The sequence below is a fragment of the Sitophilus oryzae genome, unplaced genomic scaffold (genome assembly GCF_002938485.1).
Source record: "Sitophilus oryzae breed Bouriz unplaced genomic scaffold, Soryzae_2.0 scaffold_552_pilon_pilon, whole genome shotgun sequence".
In the NCBI taxonomy this organism is placed as follows: Eukaryota; Metazoa; Arthropoda; class Insecta; order Coleoptera; family Curculionidae; genus Sitophilus; species Sitophilus oryzae.
Window position 1 is genome coordinate 1 of NW_022147143.1, and position 26,383 is coordinate 26,383.

Genomic DNA, 26,383 nt, shown 5'->3' on the forward strand with positions numbered 1-26,383 from the left:
TTCCTTTAAGCAACAAACTATCATTATTACCAATTATCTCCATGATCTCTTTTTTACTCTTCTTTGCTATATTAAATTTCATTATTAGATGTTCAGGTTTCTGAAGAAGTTCTAACAAGTTCTCATAATTCAATTCTAACTGAGTCTCTGCCTTCTTGAGATTTTCACAAAAATCCATTATATATATCCAACTATATAAGCGATTTTCCTTTAATAGCAAAGAAATATTTTTATCAGCATTTAATAATTCCACTTGATATCTGAAACACTGAGATTCTAACTCTGTTCCATTCATCGTTATTAATACTTTATATTTTTTGTCAGCTTCTTGTTTGATAGCAATAGTCATTACAAAAATTCCTATATATATAAAATAAATAATTAAGTAATAAAATTATAAATGTTATGAAAATATTTACCAACATAGTAAAATCGTTATTTTTAGGGCTTACTCAACCGGGTCTCACAATGCAAATTCACCTCAAATATCCATTTAGTTGGTCATTGGCAAGCACTCTCTCATTGTACATGAAAATAACAAAACAAACATTTACTGATTTGGATAAAATTGATAGTTAAATAGTAAGACTCAAGCCCCGTTCTCAGAACTGCGTCGTGTCGACAGCGACACTGATTGACACTTCAAACGACCAATGGGAGCTGTACTAAATTTAAAATTGACAGCTGTTTGAATTTTGTACAAATCTGAAGCAACAACGGCGACAACGGCAACAACGGCAACAAATCTCATTGGTTCTTTTGTCGTGTCGCTGGCGACAGTCGCAGTTCTGAGAACGGGGCTTGAAGCAACAACGGCGACAACGGCAACAACGGCAACAAATCTCATTGGTTCTTTTAACGTGTCGCTGGCGACAGTCGCAGTTCTGAGAACGGGACTTCACCCGCGAGTACTCCGCCCCCTAGCCACTGACATCACTGACATTCTATTCAATATATCCCATTCCATATCTTCCATCTAATTCAAATATTATTCGGATCTATTGGTTAAAATCTTCAACAACTAGCTAGTGTCACCTGAAATAGTATAGGGGCTTCCCCCGGACGCAATTCTGCCGCTAAACAGATTCGCATCCCAATCGAATAAGCTATTTCGGTGGCTCACCATCCAAACGCCGCATCGTCAATCGAGAAGACATTATGGAGACCTCAAACTCTCAAGACCAACTCGAAGGCAAGACGTCACAGAGGTTTTCTTACCGTGGTCAAACGACCCCGTTGGCTTAAGCCCCGTTCTCAGAACTGCGACTGTCGCCAGCGACACGTCAAGAGAACCATCAGATTTGTACAAAATTCAAACAGCTGTCAATTTTAAATTTAGTACAGCTCCCATTGGTCGTTTGAAGTGTCAATCAGTGTCGCTGTCGACACGACGCAGTTCTGAGAACGGGGCTTTAAGTCCCGTTCTCAGAACTGCGACTGTCGCCAGCTACACTTCAAAAGGACCAATGAGATTTGTACAAAATTCAAACAACTGTCAATTTTAAATTTAGTACAGCTCCCATTGGTCGTTTGAAATGTCAATCAGTGTCGCTGTCGACACGACGCAGTTCTGAGAACGGGGCTTTACAGTCAAACGAATTGCAACTATATTAGTCAAAAGACTCGCAACCTCCATTTGTCAGCTCTATGACAAAACACAACACTACACAGCCGGCCGGCCTATCAACGACTGACTGACAGCGTTGTTACAAGGGCAAAAATTTTTGTACTATAAATGGTGTCGAAATTGTACTTTTTTAAGTGGGATTGTACATTTTTGGTGCAAAAATGTGGGGTCATGTGATCTCTCTATTTACAGCAGCGTTGCCAATCTTTGTGGAATTCCACAAAATGTGTGGAATTCGTAATAATGTTGTGGAACGTTTGTGGAATAGAATAAATGTGGAATTTTGTGGAATTTTCGGAATTATTCTTTTTTTCCTTTTTTTCCCCTTATTTAGCTAATAGTAAAAAAAAATTAGAAGACTCATCATAATTTTACAGATTTCTGTAAAAAGAGCGTCGCCGTGGAGGTCAGCAGCTAGGTTCGGTATTTACAAATACGTTTAAATTACCTATACGGAGGGTACCGCTTAAATTCCTGTCCCGATGTTAAAGGATGGCTATAGAATTTCAATGCATTTCCTACATAAGTCTATCCTTGTGTGGTAGGAGGTTTGACTAAACAAGGATGAACCTATGTCTTGAAACCATTCGACTCGATTTTCTGTCCCCTTCAATACTGGGACATAATATCTCTCATTGCTCTTATGGGGAGGCCGCGGTATAGGTAGTTTAAACGTATTTGGGTATTTAGATCTGCAAGCAATCCAACGAAATTTTCGACATATCACATATCACACGTCACTATATTATGTAAAATCCCTTTAAGATCACGTGGTTTATATAAAAAAAATGTCGGATTGGTCGCAGACCTAAAGACCGAACCTGGGGCGCTATTCTGTAAAATTGTCGGTATCGGTAAGTTACGACAGCTCTCGATACGTATTTGTATATAATAAAAATGGGTATACCTAAAAATGTGTTAATTGTTGTTCTCATAGTTACCGATCGGTCCTATGGCAGATATCGTAAATTTGTACCGACGAAAATCGGTATCTCTACCGGTAACTATGACAACAACAATCAACACGACGCTCATTGGCCGTACGTACCGATAGCTGTCGGTAACTTGCCGATACCGACGATTGTACAGAATAGCGCCCCTGGCTAGTGATTGTGGAATTTTGTGGAATTTGGGTATGTTCGCCGTGGAATATAAGTTTGGACCATTGGCAACGCTGATTTACAGTACTTCTGTCCGTTCTGTAGCTACGGGGTATCCGTGAGAGGGGAAACGATATTCTCTGGATGTTTTTCGTAAAAAATCGTCAAATCGTCACTCGTCAAATCGACGTATAAAATATATTGCTGTTTATTTAAATGTTTTTTGTCCGCATTCCTTTCATAGACACAGATCCAGCAGAAGTACTGTACCTTTTTACCAAGTTTTGGTACGTAGGGTGCATCCACACTATCCTAAAAACAGCGGAACGGCGTATTGGCTTAACGACCTTGAATCGATTTCCTGCAATTCTATTGGCTGAAATTTTTGCCAGGTGAATTTGACAGATAAAATTTCTGACAGATGAATTTTTCAGCCAATAGAATTGCTGGAAATCGATTCAAGGTCGTTACGCCGACGCCGCCGCCGCCAATCCACTTTTTAGGATAATGTGGATGCACCCTACAGAATTATACACCATATGCTAACCTCCTTTCACGCAGTTGAGCAGCTCTGAACTGTTTAAGAACGCGATACTCTCCCTCCATTCAATTGAGTCATAAAGTTCAGAACTGGTTCCGCGCCATATGGAGGCACCAGGCTATCTCGCACAGCCCCTCTCAGAACCGTTCTGAGCAGCCCAGGGCGTAAAGCTCTGGAACTTTAAATCGGAACTCTGGCTCGCAAATGGAGGACAGCAATACAGAAGCTACAAAGAGCGTTGAATAGCATTGGTTAAATGGGAACTAATTGCGTGACGTCACGTTTGACATCGGGACACAATAGATCTCTAAGGTCGCAGTGATTAGCCCCCCTCCTAGTCACCGCACGGATATCAAACTTACGTTTGACATCCGTGCGGCTTGAACAGCATTTCAAGTGATGTATAATTCTGTGCCTCTGCTCCTAGCAACCTGCATTTCAAATACACGCATCGCGTATCACCGTTCGTCTAAAAATATGTACGTGGGTTTAAGTTTGGGTTAGTTTGTGTTTGAGAAGTAAGAATTGTACATTTTTTCTTGCAATTGTACCTATGTACTCCTCGACTATCAAATGTACCCAAAATAGTACAATTGTACCTATTGTAACAACACTGCTGACTGACCTGCCGCCCATGGTACAAAGCACAAGGTACAAAGAATACAAGGTATGATATTGCGCAGGTTGGTCGCTACGTCACAGGTGATAACAGGCGCTATTGGTCAGCACGCTCCGCGCGCCAGTTCAAATCGTCCAGATATTGTTATAAACCATTTATAAACCTGTTTTTTTGTTTATATACCGTCATTGAATTATCGCTAAGCAAGTTACTGTGGAGCAGTGCGTAAGGAGTCGGGCTAGGAAACGAGAGACCGGAGTTCGAATCTCGGCCGGGACATAACTTTTTATTTATTTTTTAAATACTGTTGTATTCTATAGTTTATTTTTGTAGTATAAAAAAAAGAACTATTTATTCTGTTATTTTAATCTCCGTTATTAATATAAATTGATTGTTAGTACAATACCTCATTTAATATAAAATAATATTCTACTTTTTGAAATGTATCGGGCCCTAATTGTACCTAAAAGTAATATATTTTTAGTGATATACCATATTGTAAACTATTTAATATATCAGTCCCTTAAAAGTTAATTTGCATTGAATAATTGCCTACCATTAAAGGAAATTTGAGCTATATAATCCTTGATGGGCATATTCTGGGTATGCAAATACTTCCTCTAAATTTTGGGTTTCGTTCAACCGATTTATTCTCAAAACCTGAAACATCTACATAAATTATAATAAACTCTTCACCCTTGGAATTACTTCCACTAATTATAATAAACTCTTCACCCTTGGAATTACTTCTATCACAATTACAATACATTCATCTGCATTGGCATTTTCTACTTTTCGATGGGAAACTTCAACTTCCCAACATTTTTTAAATGACGTAACAATTCCTCTTGTGGTTACTTTTCCATAGATATCCTCATCTCTGTCCTCATGTGAATTCAGAGGCAATGAACATGAAAATTATTTACCATAAACATCGCAAACTAAAAACCTAATAAACAATTTTATACCGAATATAGAAATAAATTTAGTATTCTTACCAATTATCGTCCAAATCCATGTTAATATATAATTATTATTTTTAAATATATTTTTGGAACTGCTGGTTTTAGTAATTATTAAATTAAACGAACTAAAAAGTCTTAAAAATAAACAATTCTTAACCATAACCCCAAAAAATGCAGATCTCCTGTCAACTTTCATTATTTTTGATTTATTCATTATTTTCATATTATTTTCCTAGTGACGTCACAGGTGGTATGCGCGAACTGAACGAAATTGGAGCCGCTATCGATCATACCTTGTATTCTTTGTACCATGTTGTAGATCCGATTTCCTGGCACATATTCCAATACAGTTTGAGCAAAAAAAGGTTTAAGCGGTAACAGCTTCAAGAAATAGAATCTTTCTTGTCCAGAAGCACGGCATGAGTTGCTCCAGTTAATTCGACCTTTCAGGGAAACTCAGCTCAAGTCTCGACAAAAAGAGCACCACATACATATTAAAAAGGGAATTACACATGTTTTGTCAGTTCATTGCTATTTTTACTGATAAAGTACCAAATACCTTGAGGATACTTATATCAAAATAAATAATAACCAAAATAAATAATGCGACTTATGTTTTATTTTAATTTCGTGATAAATGATTTACCCTAAATATGATGTACAAATACTACTCAAAAGTGATTTATATACAGACTATCATATGTAAGTGTGCACTAAATATGTGAAAGAGATCATGTCAAATGCTACAGATGTATAGTTTATCTGAAGTCAGTTGGAATAGAATGGGACTCCTAATTTCGGCACTGTCTTTGTCGGCGTCCGCTGGAGAAAAGACTTAAGAGTCTCAGTATCTCCAATTGACTTCGGAAATACTATAACAGCACACCGATCGGTAGCAAATTTAATATTTAACAACAAAAAATAAGAATAACTTAATATATTTAAAATTGCGTTTAAAGAAATAACACAACCATAGAAAGTGAAGAACAAGCCCACATTTATAATAATTTAGGGTCTTGGAAATTTTTTACAATTGAAATAAAAACAAGCGAAACTTACAATTTTAATTTGTTACAAAGTTATTGCGGAAGAATATTGTGTATCACAAGCAAATCCTCAATATACACTAATAAGAATTCTCTTATATGGAAGTAGGGTTACAAGAACAGAAATTTCAAAATATATAAAAATTTGATTATTCAGCTGTACGGTAATACAAACTCAGACGAATTTAATTCTGAAAATCTTCGTTCTTTACTTGTGATGATTAGTTTAAATTAATAATTATATTCGAAATTCTACTCCAAGTTAGATAAGTTACTTCAATATAAGAGTATTATAACAATTTGTAAAGAGTGACGACACTATTATTGCACAAGGTGTTCAATGATCTAATAAAATATATATTTAAGATTACTGTCAGTGGCACATTTTTTATAATCATGTTTATTTTTTCTAAGTTAGTTTAATTAATTAAGAGCACCATTAAATAAAATAACACAAAAGGAAAATTTATCAAAATCTTTCTTTTTCCCCTCATAAAAACATTAATAAACTTATGGGTATATCAAGAAAATTACATTTTTGATAAATTTTTATACAGGAATTGTCTGTAGAATAGGCTATTTTTTAGAATCACCTGAAACGTCAGAAGGAAAAAGTTGAAATGTTTTTGAAATGAAACTTCTTTAAGCACGATGGGATTAAAAATTCAAGGCCGTGACACACGAGGGGCGTCAAGAAAAGTGGTAACGATCGGGGGTTAAGACGGATCGTCGTAACTCGGGCCCTGTGAGCTAGGGGGCTGAAACCCGGAATGTAGATGGAGCTCGAAGAGTCATTTTTGACGACGTTTCGTTGATATCTTCATCAGGATGGGACTAAGGATTTGATATTGAAGAAAAATGTGGGTCGATTTCGACATAACTGGGGACGGGCTACAGGATGACGCTCTCGACGTTTCGAACTGATGCCCCTAACCAGGATTTTTTTTAATTATGGGTCGATTGGAACCAAACTCGGCACGTGGATAAAGGTACCCGAATGGAGTTCTCAAACGGACAGACAGACAAAAGTAACAGGAAGTTTCACTTCAAATATGCGCACATAGTGCACACACATTTTTTTTATCCTATAATAGCTGTTCAAGACTATTTAGTTAAATTAAGTGAAAAATAATAAAACTTTCTATGGACAATCTTAAAAAGTAGATCAAGGAATATATGCTGCTTCCTAAAGTTACTGTACGGATTTTTTTTTTAATATCGACATCATCATCCTGTTATTAAATAGCTGCAAAACAATGTAAAATGTTTCAAGTTCAAGTATTATATCATACTATCATAATAATTTATCTATTTTTCACTTAAAAATGGGAACTGCATTGAATAGGTATTAAAATACCACGTGATCTTAAATAAATCTAAACAATCAAACTATTGCATTCATAATAATTTTATATTATTATGATGATTATTTTAAGTTTAATATTTGAAAGCGATAAGTAATAGATAAACGCTCAAAAAATAGAGCAATGTGTTACTATTATTTAAAATCACAAAATGGTCCTACTGTCGTAAGGAAAGAGAAAATATGTTTTCATATACACTCCGCATGTTATCGTTACCTAAATTACATATTTAAACCTCGTGTCATTGAAGGCCTTCTAACACCACCTGTATTTTAAAAACGCCACAACACGAACAAAATTGTTTGTTATTAAAAATATTCAGTAAAAGGTAAATATAATTTAGTTAAAATTTCAAAGTAAAGCCATTTCATGTCAATACAAGACAAAAATAAGCGACCAAAATTTTAAAAATAACCCAGCAAACTTTTTGTGTTGATCAGATAACTAAATCGATCCAAGTTAAAATAAATATGTATGTGTATAAAGTTAAAGAATAAATGTAAATATTGCATCCAATGACAAAAGGTCGTTAGAATGAGCACAACTTAAGACGCTCTACAGACTAACAAATTATTTACCTCTGCCTGCCTTACTAAGATATTCATAATAACCGCTATTATAGATAACGACTTTTTCCACAAACTGCATTTAAGCAACTATAATTCGTTAAAGAACTGAACGCAACCCCTATGTCGATTAAAAAAGTGTCGGTGGAAAACATCCAGTTAAGGAAGACACAATGCCTTCGTAGAAGGCGGGCTAGCTGCTGGACGAGACTTTGAGAGGTTCCTGCGGGCCAGCAGAAGAAGGTCCTTGGTTCGGACCTGCGCTAGGCGTCAAAGGGGTCAGCTGGGTCGTCTGTGCCATCAGTTTCTGCCGCACTTCACGTATCTAGAAGAAAATAATGTTAGAAAAGGCGTGACACTGCCGATAATGTACGACCATGTTAAGTTAGTTTATTCTATGAGAGGACGCGGAAGAGGAATGAGGTGGCGCCCTATGACGGCGTCATCCCCATAGAGAGCGGAAGCGTTATACGCTTCCGGAGGAGACGTATTTATAAGGTTTATAAGAGGCGGTGAAGGCGGACCGTGTCGCTCTCTGAATACATGGCCAAATCGATCGGAAATTTATATTGTTGTTGCCGTGGGATGGTTCCGTTAGTCGAGTCTGCCTTTTGCGTATTTTTTGAGCCATTAACTTGAATTAATGAAGCATATTTACCTTCAACTGCAGGCTTCCTTTGGTCGGAAAAATATCCGCATGCTCTGCTTGGAATTTGGTGGTCGCCTGTGAGGTGGGAAAAAACGAATGCTCGGCGAAAAGTTGCATGACAAGCGTGCGGCGCTGCTCGAGGATACGGCGGTGGCCCTTGTCCGCGTCTTTGGTCCCAGGAGTACGTGGCGTCCGCGGAGAGGGCGAAGTGGCCTCCTCGGCCTCCTGCAGCTCTCGAACGCTCTCCAGGCTGAAGTCGGGCCCGAAGAAGTGGGTGCCGGCCAGAGGCCGCGCCGAGGGCAGCGAGAGCGGCGCCTCAGCCGGGTGGCCGAGGGGGCCTTCCTCCTGAGGTCCCCTGGCAGGTGCCGTCAAGGGAGGGCGCAGACGGCAGCCGAACAGCCCCGGACTGGGGATGGAGATGGCGCTGGGAGACTGGCCTTCATTCGGTTGGAAACGGGGCAAGGACGAGAACTTGGCCTCGAAGTTGACGGCGTCCAGTACTCTAAGGCGATATAATAATAATCTTTATTTTAGCACCAGGGCTAGTAAATTAAAATACATATATACACACAGAGCTACAAGCTCACAGAAAACTTAAGTCTTTTTTGGACTTAAATCATTTTAATGACTTAAGTCACTTGATTTTAAGTCATTTTTCGAAAGCTGACTTAAGACTTAAAATTTAAGTCTGTTTCAAAATGACTTGTGATTTAAATCTTTATTCCTAAATAAAAAAAAATATTTTTAGAAAAAACTTAAGTCATTTAAAAATCATTTAAAAAGTAATTTTTAACAGCTTCCTTTTTAAAGTGTTAGGCGGCAGCCAAGCTGCAGAATAAAAAAAAAACAATGCTCAATGCCACTAGAAATAAAACATTAGTTTTTCGGAACCGGTTTTGATTATTTTTCGTGTTACGCGTGCGTAGTGAGTCTGTTGTCTTTCAAGTGAATCTCCGACTCCGTTATGTAGCCCGAAAGACGAAAGAAAGGAATTTATCTCGAATATATTGAAAGATATAAATTTTAGAAAAAAAAACTTTTTTAAAAACAAGCTTTTATTTAAATACACTAAAAAGAATAAAATAAACTTTTTCTTTAAAACTTTTATTATGAACTTATAACGTCATTACACAATTTTAATATTATATAAAAGCTTGGCTCGAGATTTGAGTGTACAGTTGCACTCATAAATATCTGGAACGCCAACTTAATCTTGCAATTCCTGGTCTAGTAATCTACAATAACACAAACTTTGAAAATGAGACAGGGTAGACACAGGTTTTAGCTAATTTACTTGTTTATCGATGTAGAGAAATCACGCGACAAGCTTTTATATAATATAAAATTGTGTAATGACGTTATAAGTTCATAATAAAGGTTTTAAAGAAAAAGTTTATTTTTTTCTTTATAGTGTATTTAAATAAAAGCTTGTTTTTAAAAGTTTTTTTCTAAAATTTATTTTCTACTTTTTAGTTATGCTGGTTTGTCAGTGCCACACACTTAAACTCAATTTTTTTTCTTAAATAACTTCCTATGGGCATCCTAATAGTATATCTTAATGGGGTAGAGGGGATCTCCAATATGTCGATTTTTATCAAAATCGGACAACTTTGAAATTTTTTTGACAGTTCGAATTTTTTTCTTTCATTTTAGCCCATGGCCATCCTATATATTGATTTTTATCAAAATCGAATAAATTTAAAAGAAATTAGACAGCTGTTAAATTTGACAGCTCAAAATGTTTTTTCTTTCATTTTAGCCCATGACCATCCTATATATCGATTTTTATAAAAATCGGACAACTTTGGAATTTTTTTGACAGCTGTCAAATTTGACAGCTCAAAATTATTTCTTTCATTTTGGCCCATGGCCATCCAATATATCGATTTTTATCAAAATCAGTTGACTTTGAAATTTTGACATGTCATTAAACTGTCATTTTTTCAAGATGGTCGCCCATATATTTTTTCATATGTATATACCCCCACAATATACCTATATATATATATATATATATATATATATTGTATATTATATAATATATATATATATATATATATATATATATATATATATATATATATATATATATATATATATATATATATATATATATATATATATATATATATATATATATATATATATATATATATATATATATATATATATATATATATATATATATATATATATATATAATTTCAACCCGATCCATTCATAAATATATAGAATTTTAAAAAATCAAAAACCTCAAAAATGCCGCCATTTTGGCCGACAAATGAAGCATTAAAATTATTACTGTATTTTGACAAAAACCTACATATTTCAAAAACGGTAAGATTAAAGTGCGGTAAACCTTAATCAAAATTAACTTTATTTTAATCGTAGAAATTAAAAATGTAATAATATACAGATACAGGGTATTCCATTTAAAAAAATACAACTTTGATATTTTTTATTTATTTGGGATGTACATATGTATGTATCTTGTAAAAATATTTTTTTTAAATTATAGCTCTAATAGTCCTTCAACGAACCCAAAACTTACAATTTGCAAAAATCTAATCGTTTAGCTACAATATTCCGTGTCGTATATGGTGAACAACCCTGTATAGTAAATAATCATTTAGAAATTTCACATATAAATCGAGATATAAATATTAAAAACAATTTGTACTACTCCTGCTCCTTCAAATAAGTAGACACTTTCTTGTTAAAAGTTAGTGGTACAAGAAATGCAATATGCACCGGTATAAAAAGGAACAGAAGCGCCGCAAGGGGCAACGTACCTGTCCATGCCATCCTCGATGTTGCGCTTGAAGAAGCTCTTCTTGACGCAGTGGCCGTCGGGACTGGTGTCGGGACCGGGCTGCGCCGTGGTAGCGGCCATCGACTGGCGCCTCTGCAGCGGCGCGCGGCCCAGCTGGGCCGGCGTCGGCGCCAACTTGAACTCGCCTCCGCTTCCTTCGCGGCTCGCGTCCTCCTCTCCGCAACCCGCTTCCAGCTTCTGCCTTGTAAAAGCTGCACCTAAGAATCGTACGCGTCCATCACTGTATCATATCTACTTGTTGTTAAGTTATGTTGGCAACATAGAACTTATAGGTTAGGGTGACAACTAACCTTGACTTTGTAATAACGCGTCTTGATTAATAAAAGTTAATTAATGTTAATAATTGTTTAACTAATAACAAAAACGAACCTATATACAAATAGTACACTCACTACCTAGAGGCGCTGATAACAAATACCGACCTGGGTTATTTGGCGTCGTTGGAACATGTTCTTCTGGTGCATGGACCCGTGACTGCTGGCTCACTATGACCGAATGGCTGGAAGCGACGCCGGAGTTAGGAAGATTGGGCAGTTGAAAGGCGAGGCCGCGAGCCGACTCGTAGTTCTGGGGTTGGACATAAACGCACTGGACTGGTAACTCCGAGGCTGCCGTAGAAGCCACCTGCACCATGAACGGTTGTCTTTCGGCCGATGACTCGGGCGCCGCTAAACACAACGTCGGAGTGTTGCTACCGATCAATACTGCCAGTGGGGATTGATAACTGTCAGGCGTGCCTTTAAGGTTGCCGCTCGATTTCAGAATGGTCAATGCGGGCCCATTAGCTACGAGACCATAAAATTAATTAAAGCCCATATTTAAGGTGCATTACAGGCCGTACGTGTTCATATATAATAGTAATTTTTCCGAGTAAAGGTTGATTCTCACTATACCTTCCGTTTATATTCCATATCCGTTCCGTATTTTTTATTGTATTGACGCTATACGTAAGGTTCCATTCCGTATCAGTTCCATACTTTTGACTTTTTATTGTACAATTTATATCATTACGAAAGTTTTATTTTAACAATTTGTATCTTTTGAAAAAGGTAATAGATTTAATTAAGAGGTGAAAGAATGAATAAATATCAGCAAAATTTTAACAGAGCTGGTACAAATGTAAGAACTTGAGAATGCTGTTTCCGATACGTTTGAGTCTTCAACTCTATGCTTCAGTCCGTCCGCCAAAAAAATGTATGGAAAGGATATGGAACGGAAGGGAAACGGAACGTCTAGTGTGCGTTATCCTATTCATTTACATGATATAATATTTTATGTAAAAGGAAGGGAAACGGAAGGGAGCTGATATGGAAGGTATAGTGAGAATCGACCTTAAATCGTAGCGACCGTTTCTCTCCACCTTGAGCACTTACCTGTAGAAAATGCGGTTGTGGGCGTCAAAGGTGAAGTTTTCGGTCTAAACACGGCGTCAGGGGTGGGGATTGCTAACGGATCTTCTACTTTAATTGGTTGCGGTGAAGACGGCACATTCTTAATGGGGTTTTGAAAAGAGTATGCACCGTGAAAAGACGGAGTAGCTGGACTAAACCCCCCAGGCTGCGACCCCACGTCTATGTCGCAGTGGGACTCCGAGTCCGAGTCGGTGACTTTTTCTTTGCATTTAAGATCGATGTCGTGTGACAGCGCGGCATCCACGATGACTAAATTGTCGTCATCCTCGTCTTCCAAAGGGCGTTCAATAGGACCGGGACTGACAGGCACGTCTCCTTCGCTGGTGGAACTAAGCTTACTACGGCCCGAACCTGTTGAGGATTTGCGCCGGTCCTTGTTACACCTGGAAAAAAACAACTTGAGAATCTCACCAAATGCCCTACCAACAACTAACCACTTCCACTCAGGGTGAGCGCGAAAGTGTGCTTCTTTCACTTCGGTCGCCAACTCGTGATACTTTTTCTTCTCCGCCGGGCCCAGCGCATACCACCACTCGCCTAGGATTTTCGACACCGTGCGATTGTCCTGATTGGGATGTCTCTGGTGGACCAGCCCACGATGCCGCTTGGAAAATATCATAAAGGCATTCATAGGTCTTCGAATGCGCTCCTTGTTATTCTAGGTGCAAAGAGAAAATACGGAATATAGGTCAACTTGGAAGGGGCTCGGCACTATATGCTATAAGCCAAGACGCCGGTTTTACTCAAATTGTTAAAGACAACACAAGAATAACTAATGTATCATCGTCATTGATCGACCTAATATTTACCAACGATTATAATATTGTGGAAACTCCGCGAAATGTTCCACAGATATCAGACCACATGATTACTGGATGCTATCTCGAATCACGTGATTATACAAGGCAACAAAAGCAGACACCTATAAACGCAAACTTAATGAAGAGTGCATGGACCAGATAACAGCGGAACTTTATACCAAGTCTTATGGTGCGTTTAGACTTGAGCACGCACGAGCTGAGCGTGCGCGCACGGCATTCGTTCGCGCTCTCGGCTCCGTTCAAATTAAAAACTTATTTTTCGACGAATAAAGTGATCCATTTGTGCGCGCTGAGTAGAGTTGTGTTGGCGAAAATAATGGACGACCAAGAGATAGTCGAGGCTGCAGTCATTGTTATGCACAGCTTAATTATTAAAAAGGAGAAAAATCGAAAACATCGTCGCTGGTGGCAAACCCAAATTTTTAGAAATCGATATAATTTACTGCAACAACTTAGTGCTTGAGGAGGGCTATGATCAGTTCAAAAACTTTACAAGAATGACCAGACCCGACTTTGAATATTTACAAAATTTAATAACACCAAAAATTACGAACAAAAGATACAAATTTTAGAATCGCAATTTCATTAATATCGACATATTCAATATTAATTTTATTTACAAGATCTTGCCATGCGTTTTTTTATTTTTAATAATACAAAGAATGTTTAACATCCCATAATATAGGCAACTTTTCATATTCTTCAATTAATAATAACGAAGATTTATTGATCCACTCCATAATTTTAATAAAGAACACGAAAAAAAAATCACACACACACGCACGAACGCAGACAAAACAAATTGCCGGTGCAAACTGAGCGTTCGCGCACACATAAAATCCCTTTGAGCACAGACCAAAAACCGACACCAGACGGCTCACATTCGCGGCTGCTCGCGCACAGACAGATTCAGAGTGAGCGTGCGCTCACAGCCGTTTACACTTGAGCATTCGCGGAGGATCAGTTGCTGCGTGCTCAAGTCTAAACGCACCATTAGAATTATACTTCAACAGATGTAGAAATTATATACAACTAGTGTGTACCCGCGACTTCGTTCGCGTCGGATTAATCATTTGTAATGGTGATGATCAAGCAAAGCAAGAATTTCCATTAACATACAAACTAAGATAAAATTTTCTTACATTTATGTCAGCATGAGAAAAAACAATATGGCGATATTATTATATAACTTGGTATAATATTTGAGGGGTAGTTTCATCTCGTTGGAATTTGACTTTCGAAAAATACGTTTGCCAAAAATAAGCTTTTTACGTCAAGCAGTTTAAACAAAATCGTGGTTAATCAATTACCCAACTTTTGGAACACCCTGTATGATTTTTTAAAAAATTTCAAAATATGTAAAAAACAAAATCAATTATGCGTGTCCAAGTGTTTTCCCCGAAAGGCTCGCCGTATTTATAAACAAATATTGTAATATTTGTGGGTCGTTTTCACCCGCTTGGAATTTGAAATTCGAAAACCCCCTCTTTATCGAACCTCTACACCCCACAGTCAATCCGTTTGCCAAAAATCAGCTTTAAACGTCAAGCAGTTTAAGTAGAATCTTGATTACTCAATGGTTATATTTTATAAAACACCCTGTATAAATTTTTAAAAAACCTTAAAATATGTAAAACAACAAAATAAAATATACATGTTTAAGAGTTTTTCCGAAAAACTCACCGGTTTTTAAATAAAAAATATTCTAATATTTGAGGGGTGGTTTCACCCCCTTAGAATTCGAGTTTCGAAAAATCCCTTCTTATCGAACCTCTACACCCTAAAGTCAATCCGTTTTCCAAAAATTAGCTTTTTACGTCAAGCGCTTTAAGCAGGATCGTGATTAATCAATGACCAATTAATCAATTTTTCGAAACACCCTGTATACATTTTTAAAAAATCTTAAAATATGTAAAAAAAGAAAATAAAATATACGTGTTCAAGCGTTTTTTCGGAAACTTGACCGTTTTTTAAATAAAAAATATTGTAATATTTGAGGGGTGGTTTCACCATCTTGGAACTGGAATTTCGAAAAATCCCTCCTTATCGAACCTCTACACCCCACAGTCAATCCGTTTGCCAAAAATCAGCTTTAAACGTCAAGCAGTTTAAGTAGAATCGTGATTACTCAATGGTTATATTTTATGAAACACCCTGTATAAATTTTTAAAAAACCTTAAAATATGTAAAACAACAAAATAAAATATACATGTTTAAGAGTTTTTCCGAAAAACTCACCGGTTTTTAAATAAAAAATATTTTAATATTTGAGGGGCGGTTTCACCCCCTTAGAATTCGAGTTTCAAAAAATCCCTTCTTATCGAACCTCTACACCCTAAAGTCAATCCGTTTTCCAAAAATCAGCTTTTTACGTCAAGCGCTTTAAGCAGGATCGTGATTAATCAATGACCAGATTTTTTCGAAACACCCTGTATACATTTTTAAAAATCTTAAAATATGTAAAAAAGAAAATAAAATATACGTGTTTAAGCGTTTTTTCGAAACTTGACCGTTTTTTAAATAAAAATATTCTAATATTTGAGGGGCGGTTTCACCCCTTAGAATTCGAGTTTCGAAAAATCCCTTCTTATCGAACCTCTACACCCTAAAGTCAATCCGTTTTCCAAAAATCAGCTTTTTACGTCAAGCGCTTTAAGCAGGATCGTGATTAATCAATGACCAGATTTTTCAGAAACACCCTGTATACATTTTTAAAAATCTGAAAATATGTAAAAAAGAAAATAAAATATACGTGTTTCAGCGTTTTTCGGAAACTTGACCGTTTTTAAATAAAAAATATTGTAATATTCCACCCCCCTTTTTACCCCCTTAGGGGATGAATTTTTAAAAATCCTTTCTTATCTTACGTAAACATCATAAAAGGAACCCCTGTGCAAAATTTCAGCTTTCTAGGGTCAAGGGTTTGGTCTGGGCGTTGATGAGTCAGTATCAGTCAGGACAGTCAGATTTATATATATAGATGACTTCATACAGAATATCAATGAAGTTGTAAATTCCATAGCTCCCTTAAAGAAAATTAATCGCCGTCATGCGGATGAACGCTACCGTATTGCAAGCACGGAATGAACGTGATCAAGCATATAAGAAATTTCATTTTACTAGAGCTCAAGTGGATTGGAGAAATTATCAACAAAAGAGGAACAACTTTGTTCATGTATCTACAGAAAAAATAAAATTTTATGAACAAAATATTGACAAGTGTAGAGGTGATAGCAATCGAATGTGGCACACACTGAAGCTGCTCATTGCGAATGATCGGGGTAGTGTGGAATGGAAAAAGATTCAATTTGAAAGTGAGGACAGCAACACAAAGGTCGAGAATAAATTTAATATATTTTATAGAGATAGCATTACACAAATTGCAAATAGTATCCCTCGTGGTACCTTAGAATTGGCGAATAGCCTAAAAGCAGTAGAGACAGAATTTTCCAGTTTTTCGCGGGTTACATTAAGCCACCGGCAAAGAAAAATAGTTTTTCAATTTAAAATAAGTCGACAGGTGATAATGTACTAAGTACAAAGTTGATGAAAAGTATTTTTTGTATAGTGGGTTATCCACTGCTTTATTTGATAAATACATCATTGTCTACGGGTAAAGTTCCCGAAGAATTGAAAATAAATACTATTGTACCGGTGCCAACAGTTCAGAACGCAAAAAAACCTGAGGACTTTCGACCAATTAATTTGCTACCTTTAGTGGATAAGATTCTGGAAACTATCGTTGCTGAACAGTTGAGAGAATACTTGGAAAAGGGAAACTTTATCTACTGTGGACAGTCGGGGTTTCGTGCAAAACATTCTTGCGAGTCCGCGCTGCAATATGTGTGTTCAGAGTGGTGTAATGAAGTAAATCGAGGGAACTTGGTGGTTAGTGTATTTATTGATCTGCAGGGTATATTTGAAACTATAGACCGTAGTATACTAATTGAAAAACTGTACAATTATGTTATTAAAAGTACAGTAATTGATTAATTGATTGGTTTCGTAGTTATTTAAGTGAAAGGTTTCAAAAAACTAGAATTAAACTCAGTGTGTCACTGGACATTGAAAATAAATTAGGAGTGCTCCAGGCAAGTGTACTTGGACCATTATTGTTTTTAGTGTATATTAATGAAATGAATAGGGTTATAAATAGATCATTTGTTAGTTTGTTTGCTGATGATACTCTAATTTCTGTTGCGGGAAGCAATTTTAACGGAATCGTCAATTTAATGAATAGCGAATTGGATATTTTGTATAATTGGCTTTGTGGTAATAAACTTAAATTGGAATGCTTCAAAGACGAAGGCGATGATTTTCGGAAGTTAAATAAATTGTAAGAAATTTACAGATAATAATTTTCTAGTGCACATTAATCAAGAGAAAATAAACCTTGTAACGGAAATTAAGTATCTGGGTGTTGTTTTGGACCTGCAATTGAAATTCTCTTTGTACATTGACTATATGTGTAAAAAGCTAGGTAAAAAACTAGGAATGTTTAAAAGAGTGTCTAAAGAATTGACTCTGTGGAGTAGAAAAACTGTTTACAATACAATAATCTATCCACATTTTCAATATTGTAACTCATTACTATTAGCATGGACAAGGCGAGATCTTCATAGGTTACAATAATTATTACAAAATAAGTGTATGAGAATCATTATAGGATGTAATAACACACCTGTAAAAACAATGTTAAACATTTTGCAATGGAACTCGGTATGGCAATAGGTTCGTTCCAACCCGCGTAACAAACAGTTTCTTACAGTAAGGAGTTTGCGCAGAAGTTGAAAAGCGTTTCACCCGGATTTACTGTCCGTTAGTAAATCATTTGTTTTCTGTTCCATCTTAAATTGAAAACTGTTTGAAAACTGTCAGAACGGTTTACAAAATTCATCATTCGACGCATGCGTATTACCGTTATAACCACGCCATAACTATTATAGCAAATTTGATTATACTCGTATATGTTTGAATAATTTAAACGGGCTGTTCAACTAATTAAAGACTTGAGAATAGATATCATAATTAAATCGTAATGAGTGACGAAGAGTATAGTATTAGTGACGTGTCGTCCATGGAAAGTAGTGATGAGGAGGATTTAGAATTGCTACTAGATGACCACAGAATTAATAATCAAAATTATTTAGGTAAAATCGACATTTTTGCACATAAATTTATCTAATATCTTACTGTGTTAATATTTTCAGAGTAAATCGAGCCTCAATATTCCAATGAAAAGTTTTCTTTGAACATTTTAGGCTTACAAGACAAAGTGCTAATCACGTGACTGAAAGGTTTGAAATAAGCCAGCATTTTAATAGCCAACTTGGCCAATATCACAATATTCCTGCTTTGCATCAAGTAAAATATAAAATAATCATTTACTGATTTGGAGTTCAAAACAGTTTATAATCATCTGCTGATGATGCTAACATAGTTAGCGAAACGCGCGTCCAGTGTAAAAGTAAAAGTGTTTTGGTGTATTGTGGTGATTTAGTGTTTTTATTTTGCTAAAAATTGTTGTTAAGTAGCATTTTTGCTAAATAAAGATTATTATTATACGAACCTTGGCCTCCTTGGTGTGCAGGGCGCTGAGAGACTGGGATCGTCGCTGAGGTGGACAAGCAAGCCTTCCCGGCTCCACGTGATCGCCGTTCTCCGACTCGAACACGTCGTCATCGTCTTCAGTGGACGGAGGCAGATTGTCGGCCTCGGGGGCTTCGTCTTCGCCCAGGTCGACGCCGGGCGATATAGGGGCGCGGCCTCCCCCCAAGACGGGCACCACCGCGTGCCAGGGAACGGCGAACGCGGATGCCGGGCTGCCAACATGAGGCGGCGGCGCCTGGCAGCTGGATTCCGCGCTCTGTTCCGGGCTTACTATGACACCGGTGAGCGCGCCTCTTGGTTGGGCCGCAGGCAGCACAGGCACCAGCTGGGTTGGCCGCACTATAACGGCCGCTTGTCGCAGATGCTCACTTTGAATCACCTATTTTATCAACAGATATTAAAATCTTCAAATTGTTCACTTTGTCTTTTCTACCATTTCTACCGACTATGTATATTAAAATATAGGAACAAAAAGAGGCCTACCTGTCGCTGAAAAGGTTTTGTTTCTTCTATTTTATGATTATCCGTGGCCTCGTTCTTCATGACCAATACATTTTTGTCATGGGGCTGTACAAGAAACACTCTTCGCCCTAAGGAAGGAAAGTCAAGCTATAACTTTTTAAATATTTATAAGATATCTAAAATCTTACTCTCTACTAAAACAACGGTTTTTACAACAAACCCCTTATTTAAAGCTTCACAGCAGAATGTTATTCCTTTAAGATTTTTAGGATATTATTTTTTAATATTCCGTTATATACGACTGCTCTCTTGGAAATTAATTAACGATAACACCTTCTTATAGTAAAAAATATATTTATGGAACTCCTAGATTGTGGACGGAAATAGAGCACATCTTTTGATATATATAGATATCTCAATATTTTATTACTAAATCATATTATATACGGTACAATAAAATTTCTTTAAAAATAATTAGTAGGTATGTGATACTTTTCATTTTACTCCTAAATAAATTTTCAAAACGGTGTGCTCTATTTCAGTCCACAATCTAGGAGTTCCGTTATTTTTTTTTTACTATAACAAGTTGTTTCATGAAACAGAGTACAAGAATAAAAAATTATATAACGTTTCAATATATTCTTATTATGTTATACCGTGTGGTGCATCGGAATACGGGACATGGAAATCCCATGTAAATTTTGAAAAGGTCAGATTTTATCTCCCCCAGATAATTTTATGAAAAAGTTGTATTAGATTTTTTTGAAGAGGCGTTAAGGTTTTACTTTTGTCTAGAATTTCGTTTCATTTGGAATAGTCATTTAAAAGTTATTTGCAAAAATCTATTACCTTCAAATTAGTAAAATTTATAATACAACCCAGAGAAAGCTACAATTAAAATACCAGCAAAAATATGATCGTGTCATTGTCAAATTAATGTTACATTTTGTTTACAAATATATGAAGGTACCAAACAGAGTAATTTTGTATAAAATTATGATTTTCGCAGCTTCTGAAAAAGTTACGATGGTTAAACCGGCATTTTTCTGCAAATAGTATTCCCGCTGTTAGATTTCTCAGAAAGTCTCCGGAAAGCCTATACGGAATAAGTCAAGAGTTTAAAGAATAAACCAGAGGTTTGAAACTAAAGGCACGGTATTAAGAACATGGAAGTGGAAAGAAAAAAATAATTGAACAGGGAAGAAAACAACAATGACTTGAATATTCTTCATGTTGAAGAAAAGAGAAATATTGACTCCCGTTTAGTGATGTAAAATTACCGGTAATTTATAAATCGGTAATATTACGGTAACATTGTTAATTTATAAAAAACAGCTTTTTAAATATAATTTTTTACTTCAAAACTGTAAAAACATTACAAAAAAAGACAAGAATGTTTTTTAAACTAGCCAGAGTCAGACTGACCTATGCAGCTTATTACTTCGAAATCGGTATCCTCTTCTTCTCCCATTTCTTTCTCAGCACCTTCTACCATTCTTGGGTGTTCTCCATTTAGTAAATTATAATAATGGGTAATAAGTAAAAGTAAGTTTTCCGACCCTTTCCACGGTAAGTCTGTCTTCTTAGCCGATGAACAAATCCATAAGTATTAAAGGTTCTTTCTGTTGCGGCTGATGACGATGGTAAATTTAAAATATCTACTTATTTTAGAGCTGGGCAAATGAAAAAGAGTAGAACGAAAAAAAGCAATATTTCCAATGTTACCGATCTTGCCGTAATTTACATAATATTACTAATATTATCCTTTACATCACTACTCCCGTCTATTGAGGATACAGTAAGAAAAGACCACAAGATCTTTGACCGAATGACTTCTTCCTGTGGAGCACACTCAAAATCCGTTTTTATAGGCATATTAAATACAGAAATTTAGATGGACTAAAAACGACATCTCGGTGGAATGCTAAAAATTCACCCCTTAACAGCTTTGTATTGTGTTTTTTGAGGAGTGAATTTTACAGTCATTTGGGGTATTGTTTGGCTGTGGATTGGAGATTATGTGAAACATTTTATTAATTAGTATATAGTTTAATAAAGTTCTTTCAGTTACAAATATTTATTTAATTTGTTAAATTATTGTGGACATATGTGGTATGAGCGAGACCTGCAAGTTATCGAGTAATTACCAGCAAACAAGTCATACACAGCAAATACTTTTCTCAGTACAATTCATTCTTTTGTAGATAATCATTCCAATTCAGAAAAAAATAACCACCCTTTCCAAACCACATAAATTCTTGTAAAAAAAATGTGACATCGAATGTGACAATGACAAAATCATATTTTTGCTGGTATTTTAATTGTAGCTTCTTCTGGGCCGTATTATAGATTTTTAGTAATTTGAAGGTGGATTTTTGTAAATAACTTTTAGATGCCTATTCCAAATAAAACGAAATTCTGGACGACAGTACAACTTTAACGCCTCTTGAAAAAAGTCTAATACAATTTTTGCATACAATGATCTGGGGAGATAATATTTGACCTTTTCAAAATTTACATGGGATTTCCTATGTCCCGTGTTCCGATGCATCACATGGTATACTATATTATTTTTTAAAATTTGATCCACATCTTCAAGACAACAGTGTCTATATCGAGGTCTATACAGGGTGCTAAAAATTCGACGTACGAGCATTGGTATCTCGGTAACTGTAATAGATATAAAAATGGTTAAATTGGAGCAAAGTTGCACTTTGGGATGTTCACCAAGATGCCATCAAAAAAGTTTTAAAAATGTCAAGGATTGCTGAGTTTTTGGAAAGAAACGGATTTTTTTGAAAATGAATTTTATTTTTTCCTGTCGTTACTTTTTAGAAAATCAAAAAACTAATTGCACATTCTCATAGCCACGTTATTAGGGCTATCTGATAGTATTTTTAAATTTCCAAATTAGCTGATAATTTGTGAGATACAGAGGCTAACTTATTTTTTTTAAATACGGACCTGCATTTTTATTTCAGATTTTGAAAGAACTCTATCTTCTGAAAACAATGATATGCCACTCTTAATATGCAATAATAATAAATATTATTTTATATAATACTTAATGTGCAATAGGGAGAGTGGTAACCCTTTCGAGTGGACCATTAGAAACTACATAATTTGTAGAAGTTGATTTATTTATAATAACTACGATTAATATTATGCATATTATTAGATCGTACACTGAGATTTCAAATTCACAATAAAAACAGTTTTTTAATAAAATAAAAATATAAAAAATAATATCTTTAAATTACTGATCTGGATATTATTTATCTGAATTATTCATTTGGCTCGATTTGCCTTATTCAGTGTTATTAGCGCTGATCAATATTGTTGCGATGAATATAATCAGATTAAATAATTCAAAAAACCAGTTGAAATTATTTTAAAAAATAATTAAATAGTTATGTTGTTATTAAGGTACCCAAAACAAAAAAAAAGTATAAAGTGTCATTGTGCTCGGGAGCTCGGGAGACCGCGTTCTTTCAAAACCTGTAATAAAAAATGCAGGTCCGTATTTAAAAAAATTAAGTTGGCCTCTGTATCTTACAAATTATCAGCTAATTTGAAAATCGAAAAATACTATCAGATAGCCCTAATAAAGTGGATATGAGAATGCGCAATTAGCTTTTTGTTTTTCTAAAAAGTAACGACAGGAAAAAATAAAATTGATTTTCAAAAAAAACCGTTTTTTTCCAAATAACTCGGCAATCCTTAAAATTTTTAAAACATTTTTGATGTCATCTTGGTGAACATCCCAAAACGCAAGTTTGCCCCAATTTAACCATGTTCGAATTACGGTTACCGAGATACCAATGCTCGTACCTGTAAGGTGTACCGAATTTGTAGCACTCCGAATTTGTAGTATATATGACTTCAAAGTCAGTACTTTTTCCGTGACAGTACCTATTTATGATGACCCAGAGTGTTGACATTGCATAGAGTCGTTGATTAAGTATGCTAAAAGATACAGCAAGCCGTCACATTCTTATGTGTATCTTGCGGACCTTTTAAACCAGGTACGCTATATCTTTTCTAAATGTAATCCAAGTATGGAACAGTTCAGCGATAACAATACGAAAGGCTTACGTTGTGGATAAAGTGATGAAGGCGTGGGCCGGTCTTCAGACGCTGGTCCGTGTTGTAAAACCACTTGGGAGGAGTCCATCTGAGCCACAGGGGGCCAAGGCCGTGGCCGGGGGGACACCCTAATCACACTGGGAGCAGATTGCACAGGCCTTACCAGTTCGGGACGAATAACAGGTTGATGGTACGGTGGATACGCGGGGGCACCCCCGCCTATAGGTAAGAACACGTTCTGACGGGAACCGACTGTAACAGGGGAGGGCGCTCCCAGGCGACCTACAGGAGAGCCCGTCACTCCCGGGGAAAATGCTGCTGGTGTAGCTGAACGTGAACTGCCCATTGACACTATATAAAATTGAAATGCTGTCATTTATTCAGATACCTTTGTTGATTATTCGTTTACACTAATGATTTCCTTTCGTCTAGCTATATTGTGCTAAAGTAAAACACATACTAGACAGAAGCCTAATATAGTGGGTTGCTAGCAGACCTTGAAATAGGATGTGATGTAATGGACATTTAAAACTTGAGAACACTTTATTAGGTCACTTGAATCGAAGCAGAAACACTTACCCAATATATTTGCAACATCAGTTTCTTCTTGATCGAAGCGCCCTGCGACACGTCGGTCTTGGCCACTGGGTGACGTCTCTGAATCTCTAGAAGTATCTTCACCTTCTTGCTTGCTGCTCGCCCTCGCAAACGGCGCTCCTCGCAGTCCGTTTCCTTTAAGACTGAGATGACGGGAGCAGTATCCTCTTCTCTGACTTTCTTTGTTGCAACCATCTTTCGAACACAAGCGACGCCACTGTTTTCCATTGAACTTTTTCCTAATACCGTTTGGATTTGAAACGACATCACCTTTTTTATACTTGTGTGGTGTGGCCGGTTGACTACGTGAATTAACGCTACTCGACGAAGAACCTCTGCTATGAACGCTGCTACGCTTGCTTCCTCCAGATAATTTAGCTTCTTCGGTAAAAGTTTCCGAACGCAATTCATCCTCGCTCTCGCAAAACTCATCATACATACGCCCATTTGACACAGGCGTACAAGTACTAACAGGTGTGTGTAACATAGGAGGAGATGTATGACAAAACTCGGTCACTTGTGTATTCGCTAATTCCAAATGCTCTAATTCATCCCACCATGGTGGTCTTAAAAGACGCAAATCAGCTCTCTTTACTGTTAGCTCACAAGACTTTTCCCCTGTTAACAGAAATCACATATAACAGTATTTAGTTTAAAATCTATTATTTCTACTGTTTACCTATTACAGCTACTACAAATCTTACAGGTTGGCCTTCAAGAATACTACATACTACACCTTCGACAAACATACTCTGATTATGACGTACACATACTCTACTACACACACTAATTTGGTTTACTGATGGACTGGCATCACTAATAACATTGTAGCACTCATTATCAAATACATTCTCGTATGTTATTTTCTCTTGATTCATATCCAAAGCAACAGTAATCTGTAAAAAAAGGTTTGCAAATAATATAAAATATATGGCCAATGCCAAAATCTATATCCCTTACAGTTTTTGGACCAGCTTCTCTGATTACTCCCGGAATATACCAATCACCTTGCTTGGCAAGTACACGATGGTCACGCCATTCACTTAAATCTACAGGGAGAGGAGCTGGATGGGGGGCACGTAAGCCATAAGAATAATCTACAGCCGTAATAGGGGTACCAGCTGGAGCAGTTTGAACTACAGACACTGGAATACATGAACTAGTTTGACCTGCTTCATCTAACTCAGCGGGATCAAATTTTCTCTTCTTTGGTAGTTTTCGAACCACCATTTCCATTTTGTATATTATTGCTTATCAGTTAAAGATATTTTAAACTTAAGAGTATGTTCTGAAAGGTTTCTTAATAGTGTGGAGCATGTTTTCTTTTCGTAATATTACATCAATTCTCCAGATTTCAAAGTTAAAAAAATTCCGAAATTTCACATTCCGTTACTTTACATATTATATCATTTGAACGGGTTATTTATTCATCCAAAAATATGTTATGAATATATGAGCAACACTTAAATGAATGAATTGTTGTAGTATTGAATAGTAAATAAACAGCTTCTGTTCTTCCTTAGTCAACTAGTCAAGTGCCTAATGTATTAACATTTTTTTCATTTTATTAAACACTTTTGGTTACCCTTTCGCCTTCTGCATTGTGTTTCTTGTATAAATTCACTATTTTTAAAACTAACACGCTTTTTTAACACCTAGAAAACAAGGATAATTTGTAATTTCCTTGAATTAAAAGTCGTCGATCGGCCGTACAATGTTGCCAAATTTTCGAATTGACGGGAATGACATCTCTTTGTTTATTAGTTCAAAAAAAATTGGTTTTAAATGATGGGATAAGTAAAGATAATCTCTAAGAGCGTATATGTATATTCAATTTATAATTTGCTATTAATCGACATTGTCAAATATATTTTTAACGCAACAAATAGAAATAAAACAAGAAGCCCCTGTCAAAAAGGTTTGCAGTGCATTAGCTCACGTGGCAACACTGGTGGAATTATGAGATATTGGAAGTTTTCTAATAAATTAAAATTTTGTCTAGAGTCTAGATTATATACCAATAATTATATACCGTGCCATTTTATTGTAAGATTTTTTTAATATTGAAAAAGTAATTTAATGCTT

At 36.1% G+C, this 26,383-nt stretch overlaps 1 protein-coding gene and 1 long non-coding RNA gene across 2 annotated transcripts; both read right to left on the bottom strand.

Moving 5' to 3' along the window:
* On the bottom strand, positions 1-548 carry LOC115887146. Its single transcript, XR_004051016.1, has 2 exons — positions 420-548; positions 1-360 (listed from the first exon to the last, which is right to left on the bottom strand). It is a non-coding gene; the product is annotated as an uncharacterized LOC115887146 (long non-coding RNA).
* A 5,483-nt stretch (positions 549-6,031) lies between these two features.
* LOC115887103 (protein capicua homolog) lies at positions 6,032-26,186 on the bottom strand. Its single transcript, XM_030906424.1, has 12 exons — positions 25,259-26,186; positions 24,978-25,194; positions 24,281-24,916; positions 23,711-24,052; positions 19,637-19,743; positions 19,113-19,532; positions 13,157-13,380; positions 12,684-13,105; positions 11,733-12,095; positions 11,270-11,507; positions 8,487-8,979; positions 6,032-8,153 (listed from the first exon to the last, which is right to left on the bottom strand). Exons 1-12 carry the CDS (start codon positions 25,532-25,534, stop codon positions 8,022-8,024), a joined length of 3,870 nt encoding a protein of 1,289 aa, XP_030762284.1. The 5' UTR covers positions 25,535-26,186; the 3' UTR covers positions 6,032-8,021.
* Between the last annotated feature and the right edge of the window lie 197 nt (positions 26,187-26,383).